The following is a 24,999-nucleotide window of genomic DNA, read 5'->3' on the forward strand; positions in this document are numbered from 1 at the left end:
GGATTATTCCAATACGTATCCGGGCCGGACAAATCCGGGGCATTTCATAAAAAAAACTTGGGAAAATCCGGGCATTTGATTTCAAAATTTTCATCAAAAATCCGGGCGACAAGATTTAAGAACACAAACTTGGAAAAAAAATCATTAAAGCTCAACAGCAGATTTTACATCGTATTTTAGGCTTCCAAAAAACCTTTCATGATTATTTTTATAAAAATTGTGGAAAAGTTTTGTTTTGGACGCATAAATTCAAAAAAAAATAGAACCTAATGTTTTTTTATTTGGCATAACAATGAATAAAGTCGCGCAAAATCCGGGCTTTTATCCGAGCGACCAGATTTTTCCCAAGTTCTTAAATACCAAACCCGGATAACCCGGATAAAATCGGGCAACCTAGCAACCTTAGCCATGACTTTTAAATGAAATAGCATCACAGAAAACCATTACAGATTTATCCGGTGAAATCACAAGAAATAATAGATTTTTTTCGCAAAAACACAAAATTTTGTTCATCAACCTAGCTGCCAAATGATATAAAGTTCAATAAAGAATTGCGCGAAATTTTACCAACCGACTTGTGGTGTGGTTCAGAGTAGCAATGCACGGAGTGGCAAAGCATTATTTGAGGAACAACCGTGGTTTTAAAATGCCCAAACCTACCCATGATTGCAGTTATTTGGCAATTGTAGTTCAATTATTCCACAACAGAATATTTTTCATCTGAACTTATGATTAATATGATCATTTAAGCAACATTTTTTATGGTGATACTCTACTGCAACGACAGTTTATCCTCAGCCTTCAGTGGAATCAGACGAACTACAACGCGCTCGTCCACAATTGATAGGCTATTGTTTCCTTTTTGATGATAAAAACGTTTACTAGTGTGTTGCCGGCGGGATGAGTCCTTCTCCCGGAGATCATCCGGATAGGACCATGCCAGTATGGATGGATCCTGAAGGTGTACATGGAAGATTGTATTTCCTGTTTTTGAAAGCTAGAAATGGATTCCAACTTCCGAAAAATCCGTTTGTCATAGGAAGATCGATCGAGCAGTACGCGGGACAGATAGAAACTGGCTACTTGTGAGGAATAAAAGTTGGTATGTGTTGAGAATTAGCAGCAAAGATCAAGCTCGCAAAATTTTTACCCTCACAAAATTACTCGATGGCACACCAATCGAAGTTGGCCGCCATCCCGAGTTGAACAGCAGAAAATTTGTGGTACGATGTAACGAAGTCGAAGGTATGTCCGAAGAAGAACTCCTGAAAGAGCTATCATCACAAAAAATCATAGCTGTTAGACGGATCATGAAAAAAACATCGACAGGACTCGTTGAAACACCGACATTAGTGCTCACCATTAATTCAACTGTAGTGCCGGAAATCACCAATTTTGGCTTTATTCGTTTAAGCCGCGTTGGCTTTATTATCCCCAGCCCTTAATATGCCGACACTGATGTATGGACACCCGAAAAGTAAGTGTTTGGCGGAAAAGGCGTGCATAGTTTGCTCTGGCACCCACAGTAGTGAAACTTGCACTGCTAAATCCAAGTTTTGTGCTAACTGTAAAGGGAACCACTCACCGCTCGATAGAAATTGTCCTGTATATGCATACGAAACTGCTGTACTGAAAGTAAAAACCGAGCAGAACATCACTCTAGACGCCGCTCGCAGAACAATCGAAACGCCGAGTACCACCAGCTATGCAGAGGTAGTAAAGTAACACAACGAGATCTTCAACCAACAAAGATTTCCACCGCCTAATTTCACCCAACTTTTTTTATATAAATAACCGTGAAACTAGTGACGGACAGATTCAAACAGTACGCTTTTTCCAAAAGCAATAACCTCGACAATTTTTAACCTTTGAAGATGATGTCATACGACATCGAAACGTCGGTTTAAAAATAAATTTCGTTTGTTAAACATAATTGGACTGATTTGCCGGAAATAAATATACATATTTTTAATGATTGTGAAAAAAAATGTATCACTCAGAGAAGAAAATGATATTTCAGATATTAATGATTTAAAAGATGATTTAACAAACCTTAAAAATGTTTTAGAATTCCTGAAAAAATCAATTTTGTATGGTTCCATTTGAGTTTCTTTGTTATCAGAAACAATAGAAAAATAAAAAAAACAGTTAGATTAGTTATACACACTTTTTTTTGTGAACATTTATAACACATTAACATTTAAGATTCTACTGTAAAATCTAATTTATAATTTTGTATTTTATATGTATTTATGAGCAACATTGTAAAAACAACGGCCTAAATAGCCTTTAGTTGTGCTGATGGCCGACCAAATAAAACAAATAAATTTTCATTTGCTTATAACAATTACAAAAATTGATACTTCTCAACAAAATTTTGCAATTTCACTTATGCTATCTACGAACATTTCTGCATTGTTACTTTTTTGTTGTCAGTTGAATAAATTGAGAAGGGAATTATTGGGAAAACAAAACATTGTGCAGTAGAATATTGGAATTGATTTAGAATTAAAAAAGGTAATATCCGTGCTCAACAGGTTTTTCGTATGTGATGATATTTGTTTACAAATAAAATTCTACCCATTCATTTTCACATCTTCACCAAAATTTTAAATTCTCGAAATGTTTTTACTAAAAAGGACACCACTTTTCACCGATAAGACTGAAAAATCATGTAACAAAGCTCATAAGTTTGTACTTTTATTTTCTCTAAAAAAAAAATTTGAGACTATTTTTAAAATGTGAGGCGTTGAATCATAAGAGAATCAAATTTATTTATCAGTTTAGCTATTTCGATTCAAAAATAATTTAATTCTATTGAGATTTGACACCATAGTGTTTATAAAAATAAACATTAATTTAGTATTGTTTAATAGAAATAAGCATAAACTAAAAGCAAACAAATTTCCAAAATTATAGATTTATTTCCTTAAAAAAAGATTTGGTATTTTTAATACTGTGTATTTGGTAATTTGTAAATTTCTAGCGGATAGTCTTTTATTTCTACCAGCAAATTATGGAATTGATAATGTTGGATTACCAGCTTCAAAAAGAAGAAGAAATATTTACCATATTGTGAAAAAACCTGTTACCTAGCAGAAAAAAATGCACAATTTTCCTTTAAGAATAACTTTCGATTACATGGATCGAATTAAATGAACTTTTTTTTGAGTGCTATCTCAAATCCTCATAACTGATTGTCACCAATTTTGTTTATGTAGGTAAACGATACCTTAATAACTGTTTTGGATGGAAACCTCGTTAAATTTCAATCACGAAATTCACTGTTATTCAAAAAAGAAGGTGAAATGGTTATAATTTTTCGAGTTCGACCTTAGTTGAATTAACAGATTTGGTAAGTGTTTGTTCCTTTTCACACAGTGTTAACTCTGACATTTTTAATATGGGTGCATAAATTTAAAAAAAAAATCATTTTAATCCGAAAAATAAAACTGAACAGATTTGAAGCAGTTTTTATGAGTCTTACATGAGTTATTACTCTTCAAATTATATAAAGAGATTGTTCATTTATTCCTTTACGATTTTGCGAAACAACACTATGCATTAAGGGGTTAGCAGGAAGTGATGATATCTTCATGATGTCTAGTTTAGCTTCCGGTAAAAAATTCACATTATTTTGCATTTTACACCTTATTTTGGTCTAGTTTGCTATTCGGTATCAAAGTCTGCCGAGTAAGGAGTTATGGATAAATAAAAACAGTCATGCCAAAGCGATCAATTGAAAATATAGATAGTGAGCTAAAGTTACCCAAAATCTATGTTTCAAAACAGACGCGAATTGGGAAGAGTTGTTAGTTGTGCGAAAACTGGCAACAACAAAAAAACAAACAAAATCAAGAAACGTCCAAACAGGAACAAACAAACCGGATCTCTCCTGACAAGAGAGGGTTGGCGCCGCCGTACCTAAAGTTTCCCATACAAAACGTTCCCAAATAGTCATCAACTCTGTTGTACCTTTGAACTGGGTCAACGCGTCCTCGTATCCACCCTGGCTGGTCACGTTGAGTGGCGATCCGGTGACTGGAGAGGCACTGAAGGAGTGCTTGTGCCGCTTGGGCGGGGTCCGGTAGTACTCAGCCGAGGACCCATTTTGCCCCCCGGAGGGGCTCGGCGATCCGCCACCATTGTTGTAGAAATGTTTATTGGCTGAAACGCCTCCGCCACCCCCACTCCCCGTTACACTGTGTCGATGTTGGGGCGATTTGAGAGGCGGCGACACGTCCCCATTGTTACCTTCGTACAAGGCCTCCCGTGGATCGAAGCCCAGTCGATCCTTGTAGTAGGACTGTGTGGACATGATTCACTATTCTCCACTCTCCAATGTACCACACACAGTTCACTTTCTTCTTAAAACTTCCTCTACTCCTCGGAGCTAATTTCAAAGATCGGATAAACCGAATCGCACTCTTGACATTCAAACGGACTTGTCATAAAACTTTTCGTTGTATAGATAATGGCACTCGGTATTTTCGTAGCTCGAGTCCCACAACAGAATCACAGCACAAACTACTAATAATATGCACTCGTTCTATTTCGGTAACACACTGGGGTAGTCGCACTACTTATTATTATTCGTTGACGAAATTAACCTTCTCGTAGCACAGCTCTAATAACTTGCAAAGTTTTGCATATTTTCATTCACACTATCGCATCACCGGATCACACACACTCATACACTCCTATGAACCGCGCCGAGCTCTCTCGCTCTGTGTTATTCCTTCGTTTCGGGATAGCTCGGGTCAATTCCTACCGGACTTTGTCCAGTGACCAGACCAATCTTCACGCACTCTCAATTATCCAATTTGATTGGATTTTTTTTTCTTCTCACTCTCTCTCTCTCGTTCTGTTTCACTTCAAACTATGTAGCGCAGCTCCGTAGATGATTTACTAAAACTCTTTTCAAGTTTATTTTTTGATCACTTGACACAAAAAATATATGAAAGAAAGTCTCAGGTTCTCTCTCTTTGATTCGATTGGATTTTATTTTGTTTAACTTAACGTGTTGTTGTTTTTCGTTGTTGATCGTTGCTGTTCGATGATCGTTGCAGTTCGTTTTTTTTTTTGTTTTCTTTTGTAGATGGTTGCTAAAAACAAATGAACACAAATTAATCCAACTCAATCCGGTTAGCATGCAAATGCCGGTGCTACCCGAAAAAGATACCGAACGGAACTGAGACACCGAACACCTGAGGAGAGTTTCTTCGGTTTGTCTCGTCGTCTGGTGTACGAGGAAAGAGATCCCCGATGATTGTACGCTCCCATCAGGTGCCAGCCACCACAACTTATACACGCACACAACCGCACCGAAAAGACCCAGCCTTCCCTGCTGCCAGTGCCGTACACCGTAGGGAGGAATATGATGAAGAGGATCGGAAAACCTGGAATAAGTGGAATACCATCGCTAGGGTGACTAGGGTAGTGGATTGGAACCCGGAAAAATTGAACTAATTAGAACGAACCAGAAGACTTCGACCGTGGAAAAAGTCATTGCATGAGAAGTAAAAAACTATTTCTAACAATGTGAGAGACAAATAATTTATAAATCTCATTGAGAGTGTCCTGTCTGACTGATGTTTAAGAGATATGAGAGACTTTTGTGTGAGATAAAAAACGAAAAGTTTGAGTTTTACCAACTCAAAAACACCTGATTGATTTGAATTGATTATTAACTACTTTTTTTTATTGAAAACTACTAATAGATACGATATTCTCTTTGATTCAAACAATAAATTGAGGACTGTTCGCTATTTGTTACTTTATATTAATATTTTTACTATTCATAGCTATTTATCACGGTTGCTTCTATTTGTTTCCCGCTACTCGCTATTTGCTAATTGTTATTCGATACTAGTTTCTCGCTGCTCGCTATTTGCTAATTGTTATTCGATACTAGTTTCTCGCTGCTCGCTATTTGCTAATCGTTATTCGATACTAGTTTCTCGGTACACGCTTTTTGCTAATCGTTAAACGCTCCTCGGTATCCGATACTGGCTTATCTCTATTCTTAGTTTGTTGTTCATCATTAGCTACTCGGTTTCTACTGTTCGCTATTCTCTAATCACAATTCACTACTTTTTATTCCCTTTTTTTCATTCTTTGCTACTTGTAACGCAATTCGTAATACGCTTCTCATTATTCCCTACTCGATATCAAATACTCACTACTTAAAAAAGTTTGTTTCAGACTTTTCGCTTCCCGCTATTAGCTTTAAGTTAATAAAGTACCCCGCAAAAGATGAATTTCTAAGTTTTTGTAAAATTTCTAGCGTATTTGAGTTTCATAGTTTCATATATTCATACTTTGTTCAAACCATAGGATTGAACAATACAAATAACGATATATAAATCCTCAAGTTATTTATAAAACATCCACACTTTTTTGAATCTCACGTTCGGCATCTTTAGCTTAAGGTAAATCAGCAATAATGTCAGGTTGGTTTAACAGTGCAAGGCTTCCTAACTGTCGGGTACCAAAATAAACCAAGGCAGGTTATTATGTATTTTTTACGAAGGTTGATTTTATGAAAAGTCGTTTAATTGACTCATTCAAATATCTTATATGAGATTTGACCCCATTATTCGTTCACTCAACGTCAAAATATCTTAAACGAACGAAAAACAATTTAAAGTTGGTTCATTAAACAGGATTTGTCAACTGCTGAGCGCTTTCAACCAGTTTTTTCGTTTATTATTTAAACACCAAAACGTATCAATCAGAATCGGAATCATCCTCATGTTAATTTATACCGGATAAATTTGTTAAAGTGTCTGATCCCAGAAAAGAAGCAAATTAAAAAAAATGATTCGTACACGAATTATGTCCTTTCCAAAAGCAATCCATACCTCTTCATTGATCAACAGATAAATAGATTAAGAATGACAAGTTTCTTTTATTTAAAGATAGTTTCTTTAGCATATTCTTTACTTGAATTATCCATGGCTAGTGTATTTTATTCTGTTCATGGATCTATGGCTGAATCAGCCTTAAGATAAGGTTGAAGTAGTTGACTGTGCTATAAAGCTGTCAAAAACTTTGTAATTTTGGCAAAAAAACACAGGGGAAAAGCATTGTGGTGACTATGTTTAAATAATTGATTATTTATTCAAAGAAATCGTCGTCTTGAATAAAAAAAAAATTGAAATCTTTCCCAGATATTCTTGTTTCAAAGATACAACGTATTAAAAAAAAATCTTCAATTTTGAAAAATTTGAATAAATAAGACCACAACTTTTTCCTGGCATTATTCAAAGAAAGGTTTTCAGTATTGATATTGAATAATTTAACGAATTTAAAAATTTTGTTGAAGACTGCGACACGATTTGAATTCTAGTTTTGAAAGTACAGACAGTCTCCTTTCGTTTTTGGTAACACGCCAGTAAATTTTGTGTTGCCAAAATTATGTCACTTTTGATTTCCAAAATTAATGAAATTAATGTATAAATTTCCGTTTTTGCATATTTTGGAAAAATTACCGAGAAGAAAACATCAATAACCATTTTTTTAGAAGTCAAAATCCCTCGCGGCTTTCAAAGAAGTTGACTTTTGATTTGAAACCTTTATTTTCAAAATAATTGTGATGCTCTACAGTTTTGCAAAAATAAAAACAGAAATTTATTTGATGAATTTTTGCCTAATTTCAGAAGCTATCTCAAAAGCAAGAGCTGATAGAAAAAAACTAAATGAATATTTTTAATCAGCATCCCAAAATTATTCAACATTAGCCGTTATATTATTTGTACCTCGGAAAATGTGAATTTTGTTGCCATGTCTAATAATTTTGAAATATATAGCTTAAAAATTAACAAACTTAGCAATATTCGTGAAACTGTTAAATAATTTGTGATGTACACACAGATATACTGTGAAAAAATTCGCTCGAAATGTTTTCCGTGAACCCATCATATTTTGCCTTGTTGTACTGAGTTTACAGGTAAGAGTAAACGAGTTAAACTCATAGCTGAATTAACTCATATTTTCAGTAATTTGTGGTCTGCCAGATTGCCTCGGTTTACCAGGACTTGCCCGAATATTTGATACAAAATTTGGGAAATATCATGTTGCCCAGATTTTTCCAGTTATTCATTTAATTTGCAAAGTTAAAGTTAAAACTCAAATTGAGGTATTAGAATTCTTGATATCTGCGCCTAAAATTTTTTTTCAGCAAATTTTATCAAAATTACTATGAACGTTTTTTTTGGAAGGCCAAAATATGACTTAAACTTTGCTAATGCATTTTAAGTGAGTTTTTTTTGTTGAATAACTGCTGGTTTTTGACAAAATGTACCCGGTTGTATCCCAGATTCATAGTTTTTATTCCAACAAATGAGAAGTTACCAAGAGTAAAAGATACAATGTTGATTCTAATTTACAGGTTCCGATGATTTTGTTCTATTGTACATGAAGGTTACAACTGGTGGATGAAAACTTCTGCTGTTTTTAGAATACTGTAAAAGGTATCATATCACGATAATTTTAAAGCATTACAAACTATTCTTTTACCTTTGGCTATTTTTCGGTATTGGATTTCAAGAAAACAACTTTTTTTAAAATGCGCGACGTTTCGACCATTTTTGGCGGTCTTCCTCAAGGGTATTGTCTGATGGTTGTTATTGTCAAATTTGGTTTTTTTCCAACGTTCAGCTGTCCAGTTTTCGCTGCTCTTTTTGAAATTGGGATTAAAAACGATTTTTCATCCGTTTTGCGATGGCGCACTGTAACAAAAATGGTCGAAACGTCCGGCATTTAAAAAAGAAAGTTGTTTGCTTTAAATCCAAGACCGAAAAATATCCAAAAATAAAGGAATAAACATCAAAAACGGTTGATAACATAAACCTTAAAATACAAACTATACTTAACCTGCCGATGATTTTGATGTGAAAATAGATCAACAACAAAGAAGTATAGATCGTATTTTCCGTTTTTTTTTTCAGTAGTTTTAAACCTTGTTGAATTTACCTTTTTATTTTCACTTAAAACCTTAAAAATTCAAAAGTTTGATTCAAATATTGGATAGTTAGTATGAACAACAACGAAAAATATTCTTAAAACTGATTTTACCCCAAGGAAATCTTTTAAAGTATATGGTCCATATTGAAAAAGACATTTTAATTTAATCCCTTTAGATTCTATTTCAATGACAATTTGGAGTCAGTCAGCATAACATGTAGAGTGCTTCAAATAAGTATGGGAAAAATAAAATTGGCGAAATCTTAAGCGCTGCAAGCTTAAATTGATCCTAGGTTAGGCATAAATTTTGGCCGGATCCAACCCTAGGAAGGGGACATGCAAAAAGCCTGAAATTTTATGGAATTTTGAAAAAAAAATTTCGGGAAGAACATTTTTTTTTTGTTTCGATTATAGTCGTTTTACCATCTCTTTATGGCATTCGCGACTTTATCAACGTTGCAGTTGGCGGATCGTTATTGAAAAACTTATCCGGTACAACTGCGTTCGATGTTTACTCTTGGGCTCGAACTCACGGACATCTGCTCAGAAGACAACAGACTTACCAACTGAGCTATATCACAAGCCCGGGGAAGAACATGAAAACGTAGTTTTCCATCAAAAGCTTCGTTTTTTAACCGACCGATTTTTTTATGAAGCTAAAATTTATGACAAACATTTCACCCCGAGATCGAATCGCTGGAATTATAGTAAAAATGTTATTAAGGGTTTCAAGCCGCACTCAAATAATATTTATTAGTAGTTAGCAGAGCTTTACGTCATTTCTTATAACGACAAATTTTCGACGATAAGAAGGGAAAATAAAATGAATTCATGTTTAGTGAAAATCTTAGTGATACAATTAATGATATTGTTCATATCAATCTAGAGAAGTTTCTAAAAAAATATTGCTTATTAAAAATGTAATATAAAATAATATTAGTTATCACGTGAGAATAAAAGTTTAAGGCTAAAAATCCTCTTAAAATAAACGTACAACCACAATAAACGAAAATTCATGTTAAAGAACAGAAATTTAACACCGTTTTTTAAATACATGGTGCATTATATCAGCCAAAATTGAACAAATAGGTGCCTGTATAACTGAATTTTGATAATTTTTTTTCATTATATTATTTTTTAATCGATTTTAACTTTTTCACTGATAGCTCTTACAAACAAAAACATTTTAAAGAAACGAAAATTTCAACTTTTCGAACCACAGAACGATAAATCACAGTGAAAAATCAGAATTTCACAAATTTTTGAACAAACTTCGTCTAAGTTACTACATTCTTTATTATAGAATTATTTTTTTTACAGATTTTTTGAATTTTCATTAAATATTCATGAATGCTACTGGGATAGGCTTTTTACAGCTAAATCATGAAAATCTTATGACTATGTAAATGATGATTGCCTATTTTTAGAAAAAAAGACTCAATTTATCAATGTTCGGCCTCATTATTCCATGAAATTTCTGAAAATAGCATCACAGATAATCGTCACCTAATTTTAGGGTCGAATCTCAGAAATACAAACATTTTTTTGTCGAGCATTGAGATTTTTTGTCGGACACTTTGATGCTTAGTCATGTTGATAAGAAAATTTAAAATCATTACCAGTCTTTATTATTCAAAAATTCAACAAATAAATCTCTTGTATATGGTTTTATTTTTATTTTTCCGATATTTGAGTGCTAACAAAATAAGCAATTTTTCTAAATTTCAGCACTGGTTTGACGTTTTTTTTCCTTTTCATAGGAATTTTACCCATTAAATTAAGGTCATTCTTCCTCGGCATAAAACGTCAAAATCTCGTGTTATTTGAAAAAAATAAGTCTCAGAAAGTTATTTTTTTTTCGAGAAAACACCAGATTTTTAAGATTTATGCATTGCTGTATTTTAGGCGATGTTATTAAATTCATAGAAAAAAATCACAACTTCACAGATTTTTAAACAAACTTCGTCTAAGTTACTACATTCTTGATTCTAGAATTTTTTAACAGATTTTATGGATTTTCATGAATATTTAAATGCCACTGGGATAGGCTGGTAACGTTGATTGCCTATTTTTAGGAAAAAAAACTCAATAAATCAATGTTCCATGTTTTCCATGAAATTTCTGAAAATAGCATCACAAATAATCGTCATTTAATTTTAGGTTCGAATCTCCATTACAAATATTTTTTTTTCGAGAATTCAGATTTTTTGTCGGAGACTTTGATGCTTTTTTCCTCCTTTTGTCAAAGGAATTTTACCCATTAAATTAAGGCTTCCTTGGCATTAAACGTCGAAATCTCGTGTTATCTCGAAAAAAAAAGTTCCAGAAAGTCATTTTTTTACGAAAGAAATCATATTTCGACGTTTCATGCATTTCTAAAACATTTGCCATAAAAATTAAAATTTTGACTTTTCCGTTTTCCTTTGGTCTTCCCCTAGGTGATTTTTGAGGGTCGGAAAACCGAAACTTTGAGCGCTTAAGGCACCCCTAAATCATGTCCGATTGAGCTGAAATTTTGCACAGGTCAGTATTTCAGGCAAGCTACAAACTGTATACGGTCAGTTTTCAAAATTCGATCATAAAATTCATCCCATACATCCATTACCACCCTAAGGCACATACATACATGGAGTATATTTTCAAACTAACCGAAATCTAAATTTCTAAAAGAAAATCCCTAAGTACTATTTTCTAAACCAAAAAGCCCTCAACCTCAAGCCCTCAAGGTTGGTAACTCTTTCTCCTTCGAGAGCCTCCGAAAAGCCAAGTTGACTGGGGCTGGTACCATTCATGACACAACAACCACACGACGAAGCTTGGAACGACAACCGAGAGGAAAGGGTGGTGATCAAATCCGGAAGACGACGACGATCGGGGAAGACCAGTTTCCTCACACAATCAGTGAAGAGACTACCAATGACTACCGAACCGGCTTCACGTTAGGAAAACAGGGAATACCTCTGGGCTCTGCGGAGACTCACTCGAAACCAAGAAACCAAGAAAGCAGCGCAGCGTAAGAACAAGACCATCATCATCAAACCGAGAGCCGGAGAAATCAACCAAACAGCCAACAGCTTAATGAAAGGTCGGTGTTCTGTCGGGCTGCCAAGTTGATGGTGGTGGTGGTGGTGATATGTAAAGCCAATCTCAGTCTCAGTGTGGAAGGCGAAACGATAAACCAAAATAAAAGCGACGAGAATATGTTATTTCGGTCCGGTTCGGGAAACTCCATGAGACTTGAGGAGGTCCCACAGGCGACACATACCAGGTACCCAGGTTAGGTATCCATCCGAATCCCATACGTACGTCGTCAGGCTTCGAGTTGAAGGCAGAATGAGGCTCCACCATCCAGAGAGAAGACGATGGGATGGGATAAGAGTAGGTATCTACTGAGACGGGTGTTTGGTTTGGTGCCGATCTGCAAAACGTCTTGTTGGTCGTGTGAAAGAAGGCGATTTTTTTCTTGGAATCAAAATGCGGCTCATAAAAAACCTTGAGCGAGCTGGCCAAAGTTGTTGTTGTTATGGATCGAGTCATGCAGTCCGGAGCCGGGAGCACCGATCGTGCCACATTTGCAATGATGGTGGTGCGATCGCGGTCCCAATCGATACTAGAGGAGGCTCCACAAACCGTGGAATGTGGCAGCGAAAAATTTATTGCAAGGAACAAAGCCGACCACCCCATGCCAATCGAAGCAAAAGGTATGGTATGGCGAAGTTTTTCGCGAGAAACTCCGCGGTCCGGAGGAAATTATAGGCGCTATATGCAAAGAGAGGCGAACAGGATTTTTGTCCACAGTTTTGCGTGATTATAACGGGATTTTTCCCCCGCGTGATACTATGGCAAATGATGTCAGTATTACGCATATCAATAAGCAATTTTCATTCTGGTTTTGATAAGTATCTGTTTTAAAGTGCCAAAAAAACGATAGTTTTCTTTTTGCATGAAAAATAAAGTTTTTATCACAATATTCTCTACAAATGTGAGTATAAACTGAAAAATGAGGAACACTTTGGAAAATTTGTAGCTTTCAGTCGGATGAGCAAATATGTGTGATTTGACATGCTTTGGCAGATTGTCAACGTATATAAATTTTTTAATGGTTCGTGCCTTTCTATATTTAAGATATAGGGTGTTTCATTAAGTCTAAGCATGATTTTGATACAACCCCGCTCATTCCGGATGACGTTTAAGCAGCTGATTACTTCGGAGTGATGTTGTTTACAGTTCAAATTAAAACTCTGTGTATCGTGAGAGCTCCAGTTTTCATAATTTTCGTGAAAATGAGAAGCATTTTCCTGGAAGAGCGCAAAAAATGTCGTGCACAAATGGTGTACTTTTCCTAACATTTTGCTGAGTCAGTTTTCGAAAACGAAATTCCAAAATTCGATTCGTAAGTATGGAGAGGAAAGTGACTTTGTGGACAAAAAAAAATCTTTAAGGAAACCGGGCCCGGTGGACGAAACTTTGGATCGGAAAGTGTTGCGTGCTTACGCCTGTAGGAAGAAACACTCAGTACAGGATGTGACCATTAAGTGGGATCCCCTCTCAGCACCGGCCATCGTGCCAAGGTAAGATTGGGCCTTAAGAAATATAGGTACTGTTTCGACCAAATTTGGCATCAGTTCACTACTCAAATGACACGATGGCTTGGTTCAAATTCAACAAAGTACAGATCGTACCGAATGAGATGAATCCGCCAAATTGTCTTCTAGCGAGACCGATTGAAACTTTTCAGGCACATGTCAAATCGTGTTTGAGAAAACATGTGAAACCATCAGATTCTATCGAAAATTTTGCAAAAAGTGGTCGAAATCATCGCAAATCAGTCCTTGCTGAAGCTTATAAGCAATCTTCGGTCAAAAATTCGATCACTGGCCTACGATTGGCTTTTTTATTGATGCTCTGTAAAAGAAGACTATACTCAAGTAACAAATAAAGTTTTATAGCTGGCTAGTATACCAAGTTTTGGTTTAATAAGAGTCTTGAGGAGTCTTATAAAACAATCGCTGTTACTTGGGTAGATAACATTAAAGTAAAAAAGGGAAAAAAAATGCTCTTGAATTTATACTGCTCATTTTAAATCGTGCTTAGACATAATGGGACACCCTATAGTTAATAAAATAAACGGTAGCTATAAGAAGTTTTCCATTTTTCCATACAGGTAGTACTCATTTCGAAATTTTAAACGGGTACATTTTTCCTGATGGTGTTCAATATATCTTTGCATAAATAATGTGCATTAGAGTGGCCAAAACTGCTTAGCACAAGGTCTTATGCAAAGTTTGGACCCGATCGGATTACAGGAAAGGCAACAAGCCAATCAGATTTTCATCCATTCATATTTCCCACAAGCCTGGTCGTTAGACCGCTGCAAAAAATTTGCTTTTCGCTCCCATGTTTTTTGATGCTTTTTAGGCCACCAGGCACCAGAGTAAAATTTGAGATGATTTGATTGATTCCTGAGTTAGCGCGTTCCAATTTTGTATGGAAATTGGTATGGAAGAAGAAATTTTTGCAAATTCAATCATCCAGAAAATTCAAATAAGCTTGAAACAAAGTTGGTTTTTCATTTTTGGTTTTGACTATTCTCAAGCTTCATTTTTTGCTAACATGACCAGTAGCTAAGAATTTCATGAAAAAAGATATAACCATTTCAAAATAAAAAAAATTAGAATCCATTGAAAAGTATTTAAAAATGGCAGACTTTGCTTTCTAGAGCTTTTAATAATTTCATGAAATGTTTTTGGAAAGGTTATATAAATTAATAAATTTCCTGGCTATGCGTGTATTTTTTTGAGATTTTTTATTCTCATCCTACGGTTGCACAGCTTTCAAATAAGTAGTCATTAAAGTTAAAATTTTAAAAAAAATGGTGTAACATCGAATAACTTTTCTGGAGTACAAGTTAGGTTTGTGCTTTGTTCACATAAATTGTACTGAAAGAATCAAGGATTATTTTTCATCCAAAGTTATATTTTTTGGAACATTCAGTTCACTCTGGCGATTTTTGAATAACAAAATTTGTTATCCCATACAAAATTAAAACTCGTTGCGCTAATTCAGGACTGGATGGATCGCTTCCAAAAATTTTATTGCGATTTCGGGCAGCAAAAACAACCAAAAAAAGTTACGAGGGATGTGAAAATATTTAAGAATTTTTAATTTCCATACAATATTTGAAGCGGTCTACTGGTCATATTCCTTCAAAAAAAATTTCCAAAATAATTTCAGTCTCTTTACGGTCCAAATTTTCCATGGGACCTTGTGCTAGGCTTCGGATTATTTTTGACCTGTTGTTATGTTGTTTCAAAACTCAACTAATGCTTCAAGAAAATATAATAGATCTGGTGACCTTTTTTTGCTCAAACAGTGCATGAATAAAAAAACAGAATTATTTTTTTAAGGCTAGGTATTTGTTAATTCATTTTTAAGTTCTTTCACAATAATAACTTTTCGTTTAAAATAGAAACGTTTGTAATTTTTTTTAAATTTTATGCTGGATTTGTACAAGACCTCCTTTAGTAACCAAATAGGAAATTTACTTGAATCGATGGTTGACATTTTATAATTCGCTAAAAATATAGTGAACTAAGTTTATTTGATATGAAAATAAAATTAGTCTTTTTAAAGATTCAATTTCTAAAAAAAACTTATTCTATATTCAAATGTAATAAGCAAAATCTTAAGAAAATTTAAGATTTTGAATGTCACCGAAAATAAATCAAATAAATTTTTGCAAACTCGATCATAATTTCAGATTTTAGTTTGAAACTTTTCTCATGTTAAAAATATTACAAAAAAAAAGTGATTCCCTATAATGTTTACGGAAAGATAACACGATTCTTTATCAGCGAATGTGTAAATAAAAATGAAACTCGTAAAATTATCTCAAATTCTTCTTCTACTTAACAAAACATAAATATACATATGACAAATCGAGCAAATTGACAACTTTGGAACACGTTCTCTCGAAACTACCATTTGGGCTCTTATATCTAAACATCACATTTGAAATTTTCAGCTGAATTTTGTATACAAACTGGCTTTGGTTAAAAAATTTAAATTAAAAATTTAAATTAACAATAAAAATTATAAATCTGCTATCTCTTGCAATTCGAGTTCCTCGACGAAATAGTCATCTTGATAATATTATATTGATCGTGAAACTCATCTACGTGGCTAAATCTGAAAATAAATTGGATCCGAATTCTGAAACTGAATTCAAAATTTGAATTTTGAATCTGTTTCTGCATATCAATACGATTTCTAAAAGGTACAAAAAAACGATTTTTGAATTTAAATTACAGATCAAAGTTCAAATATGAGCCATTTTATTTCTTATCCGACTTTCTGAACTTTCAGAATGACTTTCAAATGAAGAACCTGATTTGGATCCCAATTTAGAAGCTTTGTTATGTTTGAACTCTGAATAAGAATTAAGTTCAAGAACTTCGAATCGGGATTTAAAAAAAGAAACTCAGGATAGTTTTTTATTTTTCATATTTAGAAAATTATTTTAAAAAATGCATATTAGTATCGAAATACATGAATCAAATATTGAATGAAATGCAAAACCAAGTTTGAACGACGATTTTAAAAGAGCTTTTTATATCTATTTTCTGATGATGATTCGAACCGAAAATCAAGAATCCTTTACTGGATTAAAAATCTATAATATGAAAACATAATTCAATTTGGACATTAATAATATGAATCTCGGAAATGATTTCTATCTCGCTTAAAATTTATGAGGTATTCAGAAACGAAATTCTTTCAACAAGTGAGAAAATAACTGTAGCAGAATTCTGAACTGAAAATTTGTTTTAGAAGAGAGTAGAGTAGAATACCTCACTAGCCCACGCTCTTGGGTGAAGGTTAGTTTTAAACCTACAACAACATTTTAAAGATTTGTTGGCCTTTGAAATGCCAATACATGAAACATTTTCAATGAAATTATAATGGTTTCTACAAAGATTTTACCGGATTAAAAAAAATTCAATTTCCAAATTTAAAAAAAAAACTTTTCTTTATACCTTTGATAATACTTGTTGACAAATCCCAAGTGATTAATTAACAAAAAATTCGCAAGCTTCGAGTTAGTTTCCCAAGTTTAAAATTCTAACTTCAGATGAACTCTATCTACTCGTTTTTTTTAAACTTTTTTTTTGTCCTTAAAAACCTAGTAAAATCTGGACTTATATCCTCAATTGTTCAATTCGAAAATCGGGCAAATTTACGGATAGTCTAAGCAAAAATTAAAATGCGAAGAACAAGATTAGAAAAATATTACGTTCTTAAACATGTTGTTGTGGGATGCTAAGTTTAAAACTCGATAGGTATGTCAAAATTCTGGAATGTTCGTTTTAGACGTTTTTGTGCTGCTTTCAAAATCTTATACCGGTTATTTCTTGATTTTAACATGAATTTTACAGATGAGTGAAGTCTTCTTTCTATTGAAATGTATTTTGAGAAGACAGTTCCTACTCCAGGGAAAAAGCTAAGGTAGAGTTTTGAATTTCCCGAACTACATCTATTATAAACAGTCAAGAATTTTAAAGAGTTCAAGTCTAAAGTGGTTGTGTTTACGATAAAAAGGTCTAACTTTAAACCATTGACATTTTTGCAAATTTTTGAGGAATATTGCGGGTAACCTAATTTCAGCTGCGTTGTTGTCAATGAACTTTTCTCTAATTTTCTAATTGATTTCAATTAATGAGTGTACTAGCTTTATAAAAGTCTCACGAAAACTAGAGATTAGCGATATATTTCACCTGTGATTTTCGCAAATTGATACTCCTGTTAAGCAGAGGATAGTTGCATAACAGCATAACTTTTCAAATTCTTATAATATTTTGTAGAATAGGCTGGCCTATCATATGGCGTCATGTCAAACTTTAGCTCATTTGTTTAACTCTTAGGTAAGATTTCCATAATTTTTTCAGCACGTATCCGGGCCTGATAAATCCGGGCAATTTGATATAAAAACCTGGCAAAATCTGAGCATTTGATTTAAAAATTGACGACCAAAATCTGGGCAATATTCGGGCAAATTTTGGCTAAACCCAGATTTTACTCAACAAAAATAAAAAAAAAATTTGGCAAAATTAATCGATAGATTTAAAATCGGAAGGCTTCCAAAAAACTTTTCATGATTGTTTTATTTTGTCAAAAAATTTCGTTTTGAAGCACAAATAAAAAAAGAGTTCGATTTGTCAAATAAAGTGAATAAATCCGGTCAAAATCCAGGCATTTTTTAATGAAATCCGGGCAACCGGCAACTGCAATTTTTTTTTTTTTGGTTTCAACTTTAATGCACATGCACATTGCCCTGTTCTACAAATTTTTTTCTTGATGTTAAGACTGCAAGACATTCAGATTGAAAAAATCTTTAAAATTTCGGATTTTTCAATGTTAAACCTGCAAAACGTGTTGGCTTATGCTTTAAAAGATATCTAAAAATATTTAAGATTGAAAAAAATATTTAAAATTTCAGATTTCTCAATGTTAACATTGCTAAACATTTTGACTTATACTTCGAAAGATATCTAAAACTCCTTTAGATAAAAAAAAATCTTTAAAATTCCATCATAATTCCTGTTTTTTTATAAATCGAAAAAAAAATAAGCAAATCTTCTGAAATTTTTTTTCTCAAAAATTAAAATCACTTGAGGTTTTCGAAAAAGTTCATTATTCAACATAAACTTTTATTTTCACTGTGTTTGTAATGTTCTACAGTTTAGCCAAAAATGTGCACCAATTTTTGAAATGAATTTCAGTCTATTTTCTAAGGTAAACTATCGAATTTAAAAAACAGCAGCTGATAGAAAAAAAAACTGAGTTTGAATCTAGATTAAGCGCCCCAAAATTCATCAAAACCATATCCTCAATGCTTGGCACTTCGGGAAAATGTGAATTTTGTTGCCTTGTGTAATTTATATATTTCTGGCCCTTAAAGTCAAAAGGTTTTCAGTGAATAAAAGCTACTTTCGAGTAAACCCCATTTAGAATTTTTTCTCGAAAATTAATTGTTTCCGATCGAGCAAAAAAGAATAAAATTTCAGATATAAGAATTGATTGATTTTGCACTAAAAACTTTGGAGGCAATCACTCTCAACTTCACTCTCACAAACAGTAGACAATTTTTTCCGCAAACCTCACGACCTGTCAACTCGAAACCCTTTCTCAACCTCACGAACCCCAATTTCAATGGTGCCCAGACTTGTTGCGAACAATAAATCGAACCAACCCTTTGAATGGACTGACTCCCGAAAAAGAAAACAAAACACTTCACAAGTCAATCAAACCCGTTCGCCAATCACGACATCGGCCCGCGGTTAACGACCTTTTGGACCCAATGTCTGCAGAAGTAAGTTGGAACCATCAAAACTCTTTACATCACACCGACTCCAACGAACCAAATCCGTGGTTAACTAGTTCAACGCAAAGGTGAATCTTCGTCGACTCCTCGGTCAGGTCAGGTGCTGCCACGCACAGTTTGGTCGGGGTGTGACTAAATCCATAATTCATTTGAAGGCAGACGGATGACGTCACACGACTTCGCCAGCCAGGCGGTACGCTGGAGTAATCAACGAGGACACTACCGAAATTGGCGGTGGGTTGAATTAAAATTGCACTACCGCGCGTAAACAACAAAACAGACAGACACCGCAAACACAACAAAACTTGGGAAAAGGGGTAGCAGGGGATCCATAAAATTGTGTAACAATGATTTATTCCCTTTTAACGGCTGGGTCTCTTGCAATGTGTGCAGATCTTGACTAGAGTTTACTTTCGACATCGTGTCTCGGCACGTCTTTTACTGTTCACTCACTTTGTACGGATAAGATTGTTAAAAGGGTCCAACCATTATAGGAGCTTCCTACCCCGCGACGTTGAAGACGTCGACCACGGAGAGTAGCTGGATCCGCTCAATTAATGGGAATCAAAAATTAATTTTTCAATTGCACCACTCGCACTTTCCCTTTTTTGGTATGAAAGCTATTTGGAAGAGTAGTCCGCAATCATTGAGGTTGGTTGGTCTTCTCAAAAGATGGGTTGTGTGCGCGTATGGGCTCTGGGTTGTTCCTCTTGGTTCCTAGGAAGAGGTTGTTTCGAGTAGCTAGCTGCTTGCTACTCGTGTATTGTTGAAGTGACTTTCGAATTAAGCGTTGACGACTGCCTATGTAGATCTCAGATGGGAGATATGGCGGCTTTCATCATCACCCAGTCAGTCAGTGGGACCTCACATAAAAACAATGTTTGTGTACACTGCCTAGCTCCTCCAGTCAGAGATGTCACTCATAATTCGATTATATCTAACTCAACAACAATACACGGAGGGTTCACTTCGTTGATGGAGGAAAAAAAAAACATGTCCAACTAGGTATATGCGGGAAATAAACGCCACCATTCCCATTCGTTTGTGGCTCTCACTCACTTGCTCCGCAGAGCTGCGCGATATGTACACGCGTATATCTTAGCACACTTTTTATCTTTATCTTTTCCACTTGGCCGTTTTTTTAGCTTTCCCAAACCAGACTCTGTGTACACGTCAAATCATCTTGAAGAGAGAACTTAAGTCGAAATGAACCGTTCGTCACGAAACTCAAACCAGTACTGACTTGACGGTGTAGCAGAGCAGAGCTTAGCTGCACTTCAATCGAACCAGATCCGGGTGTTCTTTCAGACGGACGGAGGCACCCACACGGCAGTCAACTGAGCCCACTGTTATTTGTATTGGTGTCTTCGACCGACTACACCGCCCGCAGATGACGGTGCAGCCAACCTCCTCACTCAACTCAACCGAATGTTTACCAGCAGCGGACCCAACTCGAATGACGAGTAAAGCAAGAAAATAAAAAAACAAAACAAGCCACCTCCGCTTCCAGTTAGCCGTCATTCGATCATAAACCGGACTCCGGACCTCACCAATACACACATTCGAAAGTCGAGTCGAACGACTCTCGTCAGAAGGAACAACCCGGAAAGTGAACCGCGACTTAAGTCGAACGGTGTATCGCGTGCGTAGGTGAAAGACGGCGACAAATACCTGTTCAACGAGCTTGCAGCAGCGCCCTCCCTCAACCGTTTCTCAATGGGCTGGATAGTTGTTCTAGAGATCTGCGAGACCTAGAAACCTCCTAGCTAGAGAATGACGTAACTGACTGAACGCAGAATAGTTAGAACGATGGAGGCGCCACCTACGCACATCCTCCGATTCAAGCTGACGAATGGATGGTGGCACTCCTTGAAGGGAAGTGAATTTCAGTCAACTTCTGCGGATTATTAGCTTTGCTTAGCTGGTTCCGGTAGGTTGTAAGGTCTTCACCCAGTTAGAACGTTAGCAGCGCTGATGAGAGATTTCAATGACTGCATAAATGAGCTCGTCGACGCGACTCGAAACGTCGGAATGGAGAATGTGTGATGCATTCTTTAGGGTTGTTTCGAGTGGGGTAAGTAAACTGTTGTGGACAAATCGCAAAGGAATTTCGCATAGCCATAAGTGGCCAGTCAGAGCTGATAAAATTGTTTGCGGCTTGGATTCTAATGAACTAAGGCAGCTCATCTGTAAATGAGATTTAGGTTTTAAAAACGTCATCGGTGCCTTAGTCACCAGAATGGAGTGAATTTCTCATGAAAAATAATAATAAACCCGGACCTTAATTAGCTTGGGACATGGAGTTTCCTATTATTTTAAACCATATGTATACTTTTAAGTTCTTATATGGATAATGTCAACTTTTGAATTTATCCGAGGATTTTGAAAGAATTTTTTTAATAAAGTCACTTATAACGCATAATGCATAGTGTTGTTTTCGACAAAAATCAAATTATCTCGGAAACCCGTGGATATCTTTGAATTAAATTTTCAAGAAAAATTTTCTAGAGATTAAAAATACTATTACGATATTTTAATGTTCTGAGAGATATCAATAAACATATGTGGAATATTTTAACAGTTTTAGGAAAACCGCTGTTTTTTCTTCAAACTACCACATTCTAACAAAATTTTCAATATGACATCTTCATCTTCCTGCACAAACATCTTCCTGCATCTAATTAACTTTGTTTGGAAGAAGTCTGCCAAATCCTATAAAAAAAAACCAACAATTTCTAATAATATTTTTAAACTTTGATGGACCCTAATTTTATTTAAATTCAAAATATCAGCTTCAAACCTGTTTAGTTAAGTTGTATTATGATATTATTTCACTGAATCAATAATTGCTATACTCATTCAAAAAAAATTACATGCATTAAAGGGTTAACGGTCAAATTTATTCAGGAAACTACGAATTACACTGTTCTAGCTTTAATGCCTTATGATTATTTTAAAATTTGACGAAAATTTTTATCTTGACTTTTGGCAAAAATATGCAAACTTTGACGGAAGTTTCAAAATAACCCGTGTTTATTTGATTGAAATAACTAGTTTTTAGGAGACAGTAAAGTATTTCCGAGAGCTTTATAATGAATGTGTGTCCTATCTTTCAATTATAATCAAAGACTAAAGACGGTTTCGTGTTCCTTTGAGAAAAATTGTAGCTTATCCATGCATTTTTTTCGAATACACTCATTACGTAAAATCCTAAATGAAACCTTAAGTTACCTTAGTTCACACAAGAAATCCTAAGTGCAACGTTATGTTCTCTTGATCCATCCATATATATGTACTGAAGCGTACAAACTTCCAGAAGTGCAAGCTTTAAATGCTAAAACCGCCAACCTCCAACCGCCAACCTATGTATGTCATGACTGAGATACGATCTCATTACCTTTGGCGTAGAAGACTTACGCTCATATTTCGACGAGATGTGCAAGCGCAACCTGCACTGCAAGCTTTGTATGGAAAATCTGAAAATCATCAATTTTTCTCAAAAGTTTTTATTTTAAACATTTTTTACACCTCAAGTAACATAAATAAATCTTGGGAAGCGATTCACTCCTGAATAACAGCAACGAGTTGTTTGGTTTTGTATGCGATTTTGTGAGAAAATTTTTTTTATATGGAATGAAAATCCATAAAATGTAGTAACAAAGGGTTAAAATTCTTTGGATTTGGCACTCAAAATTTATATAAACAAACAACAAACCTTACAACGCGTCTTCGAGATTATAATCCCTTTCATGAAATTATTTCCTACGCTAGCAAACTGTTCAATCTGTTCAATGTTGGTCACCTTGAATTCAAATATTTTAGTTTATTCTTCCATACCCCCCCTTGACCTTAGTTTATATCCCAAGTAACAATTTAAGCTTTATTATAGTCAGCCAGCACAACTTCATTAGAGCAATAGCATTAATCTTCATAAAAAGCTAAAGCGCATTCTATGTCTCACCAGAACTCTAATAATCTAAAATCTGTCTTTTTGACCCTGTTATAGAAACGTCATGGATAATTTCAACAAAATCATTATGCTGGTTTGGTAGTTTTCAATTCCGTGAGTTCTCCGAGTTTTTTCTCCAGTACCCATGATTGTTGTTGAATGATGATTGCATTATTGATAAATGATCTGGTAAAATTTATAAAAAAAAGAAAGGGGTTTAACCTAGGGTTGCCATCCATGCCGCAAAAGCGGGACATGTCCCTCTTTTTGTTGAATGTCCCGCCGTCCCGCTTTTTTCTCAAAATGTCCCGCTTTTTTTTAATGGAAAACTTTTACAAAGTTCACTTACGTTGGAAAAAATGAAACTTTAGATTTCAATTTCAATTTATTGGTTCAACACAATAAATCTTTCGTATACGTCCTTTTTCCAAAATAAGCAACACAAGACAAAAACAAATTCAAATACATCTTTTTCTTTATCACAATAAGCATCAATTTTTCAGAGTTTACTTAAGACAATACTGAATAACCCTAAAGTTATAGTAAGATTCTGATTCAGTTAAGCGATTTTGGAACACGTTCATCCAATGCAATGTAAATAACTTTGTTATAAAGAAAATGTTGTATGGATGTTGGATGGTGGATGATGGATGTTTTCTTGAGTTTTCATTTTTTTTTTCAACAAATCTATACAGTGAGCGAAATAAGAATAGCACCACTATGTGTTTCGCTTGTTAAAATATGAATAATTGAAAATTACGAAAACTTTCTTCCACAGTTTTTTCTGAATTGCTTAACGGACAAATCAAGCATAAGTTTACTTTTTTTGGACGTAGCAATTTGCGTTGATGACCAAAAATGTGAAAAAGGGTGCGAAATAAGAATAGCACCACTTGAGTTTTTTCAACAAAAACAAGATTATTTTTAAAAATTTACTGTGTGAAAGTGAATAATAACGCTTCTACGAATTATTCTAAGGAGTTTTCCAGAATTTCCAAAAGTTTTCAAAGGTATCAAAAGGGGGTTTTAAGAGATGCTTCTCTAGCGTTAAGGAATTTGATATTTGAGCTATAAAACTTTATCAAACTGCTTCATTTCTTCATTAACATTCATAAGTATGATGCAAAATGATGAAACATAGATTTGAGATTGAGTTTGAATCCAAAATGCAGGTTGGAATTAAAAAATACTAATGTTTTTTAACAGTCAAACCCGATTTCTCTAGTTTTAAGTCAAAGATGGCAGCACTATCTTGCCATTTAACCAAATTCATGCCCATTTTTTGAATATCCGGGATTAATTAGGGAGTGCTGGATGATTTTGGTCAAGAAATGAATACGTGTACCGTGTGAACGCTTTGGAAATTCTAAGATCACTAAATCCAAAAAAATTTGAATTGCATCAAGGTCACTAAAAGTGAATTTTTTGGACCGATTATCAGAATAAAGTTATACTTTGCGATGGAGCTTGATGGACCAGACGGCTAGCAGTATCATTGGTATGATTTGCAATTAAATCGGAAGTTGAGATGAGCAGTAATTTTGGCGGTTGTACATTTTTGAGCTGGTGATTCTTTTGCAAATCCGGAAAAGCTTTCTACAGCGTGAACTTCCACAAAACTGTGAAGGGAAAATACCTAAAAATGATGAATATGGGCCTAAATCAACCTGGAAAATAAATATTGAGGCTAAATTTGGTTTTA

General features: G+C 34.6%; 1 protein-coding gene across 30 annotated transcripts in view; it reads right to left on the reverse strand.

The window, feature by feature from the left end:
* Positions 1 to 24,999, reverse strand: part of LOC129743398 (dystonin) — a 532,614-nt gene that overhangs the window by 274,505 nt on the left and 233,110 nt on the right. For 15 of the 30 annotated variants that reach the window (XM_055735432.1, XM_055735414.1, XM_055735415.1 and 12 more), the window contains exons 1-2: positions 20,408 to 20,575; positions 3,925 to 5,105 (exon numbers count right to left, since the gene is read on the reverse strand). The exons of 3 other annotated variants lie outside the window; for them this stretch is intronic. In XM_055735432.1, the coding sequence (XP_055591407.1) occupies positions 3,925 to 4,318 (394 nt within the window). In that variant the 5' untranslated portion in view covers positions 4,319 to 5,105; positions 20,408 to 20,575. Of the gene's footprint in view, positions 1 to 3,924; positions 5,106 to 20,407; positions 20,576 to 24,999 lie in introns of those variants that run through there. 12 more of the 30 variants (XM_055735435.1, XM_055735420.1, XM_055735430.1 and 9 more) reach the window with 1 other exon arrangement.

This window comes from Uranotaenia lowii, chromosome 2 (genome assembly GCF_029784155.1).
Source record: "Uranotaenia lowii strain MFRU-FL chromosome 2, ASM2978415v1, whole genome shotgun sequence".
Taxonomy (NCBI): Eukaryota; Metazoa; Arthropoda; class Insecta; order Diptera; family Culicidae; genus Uranotaenia; species Uranotaenia lowii.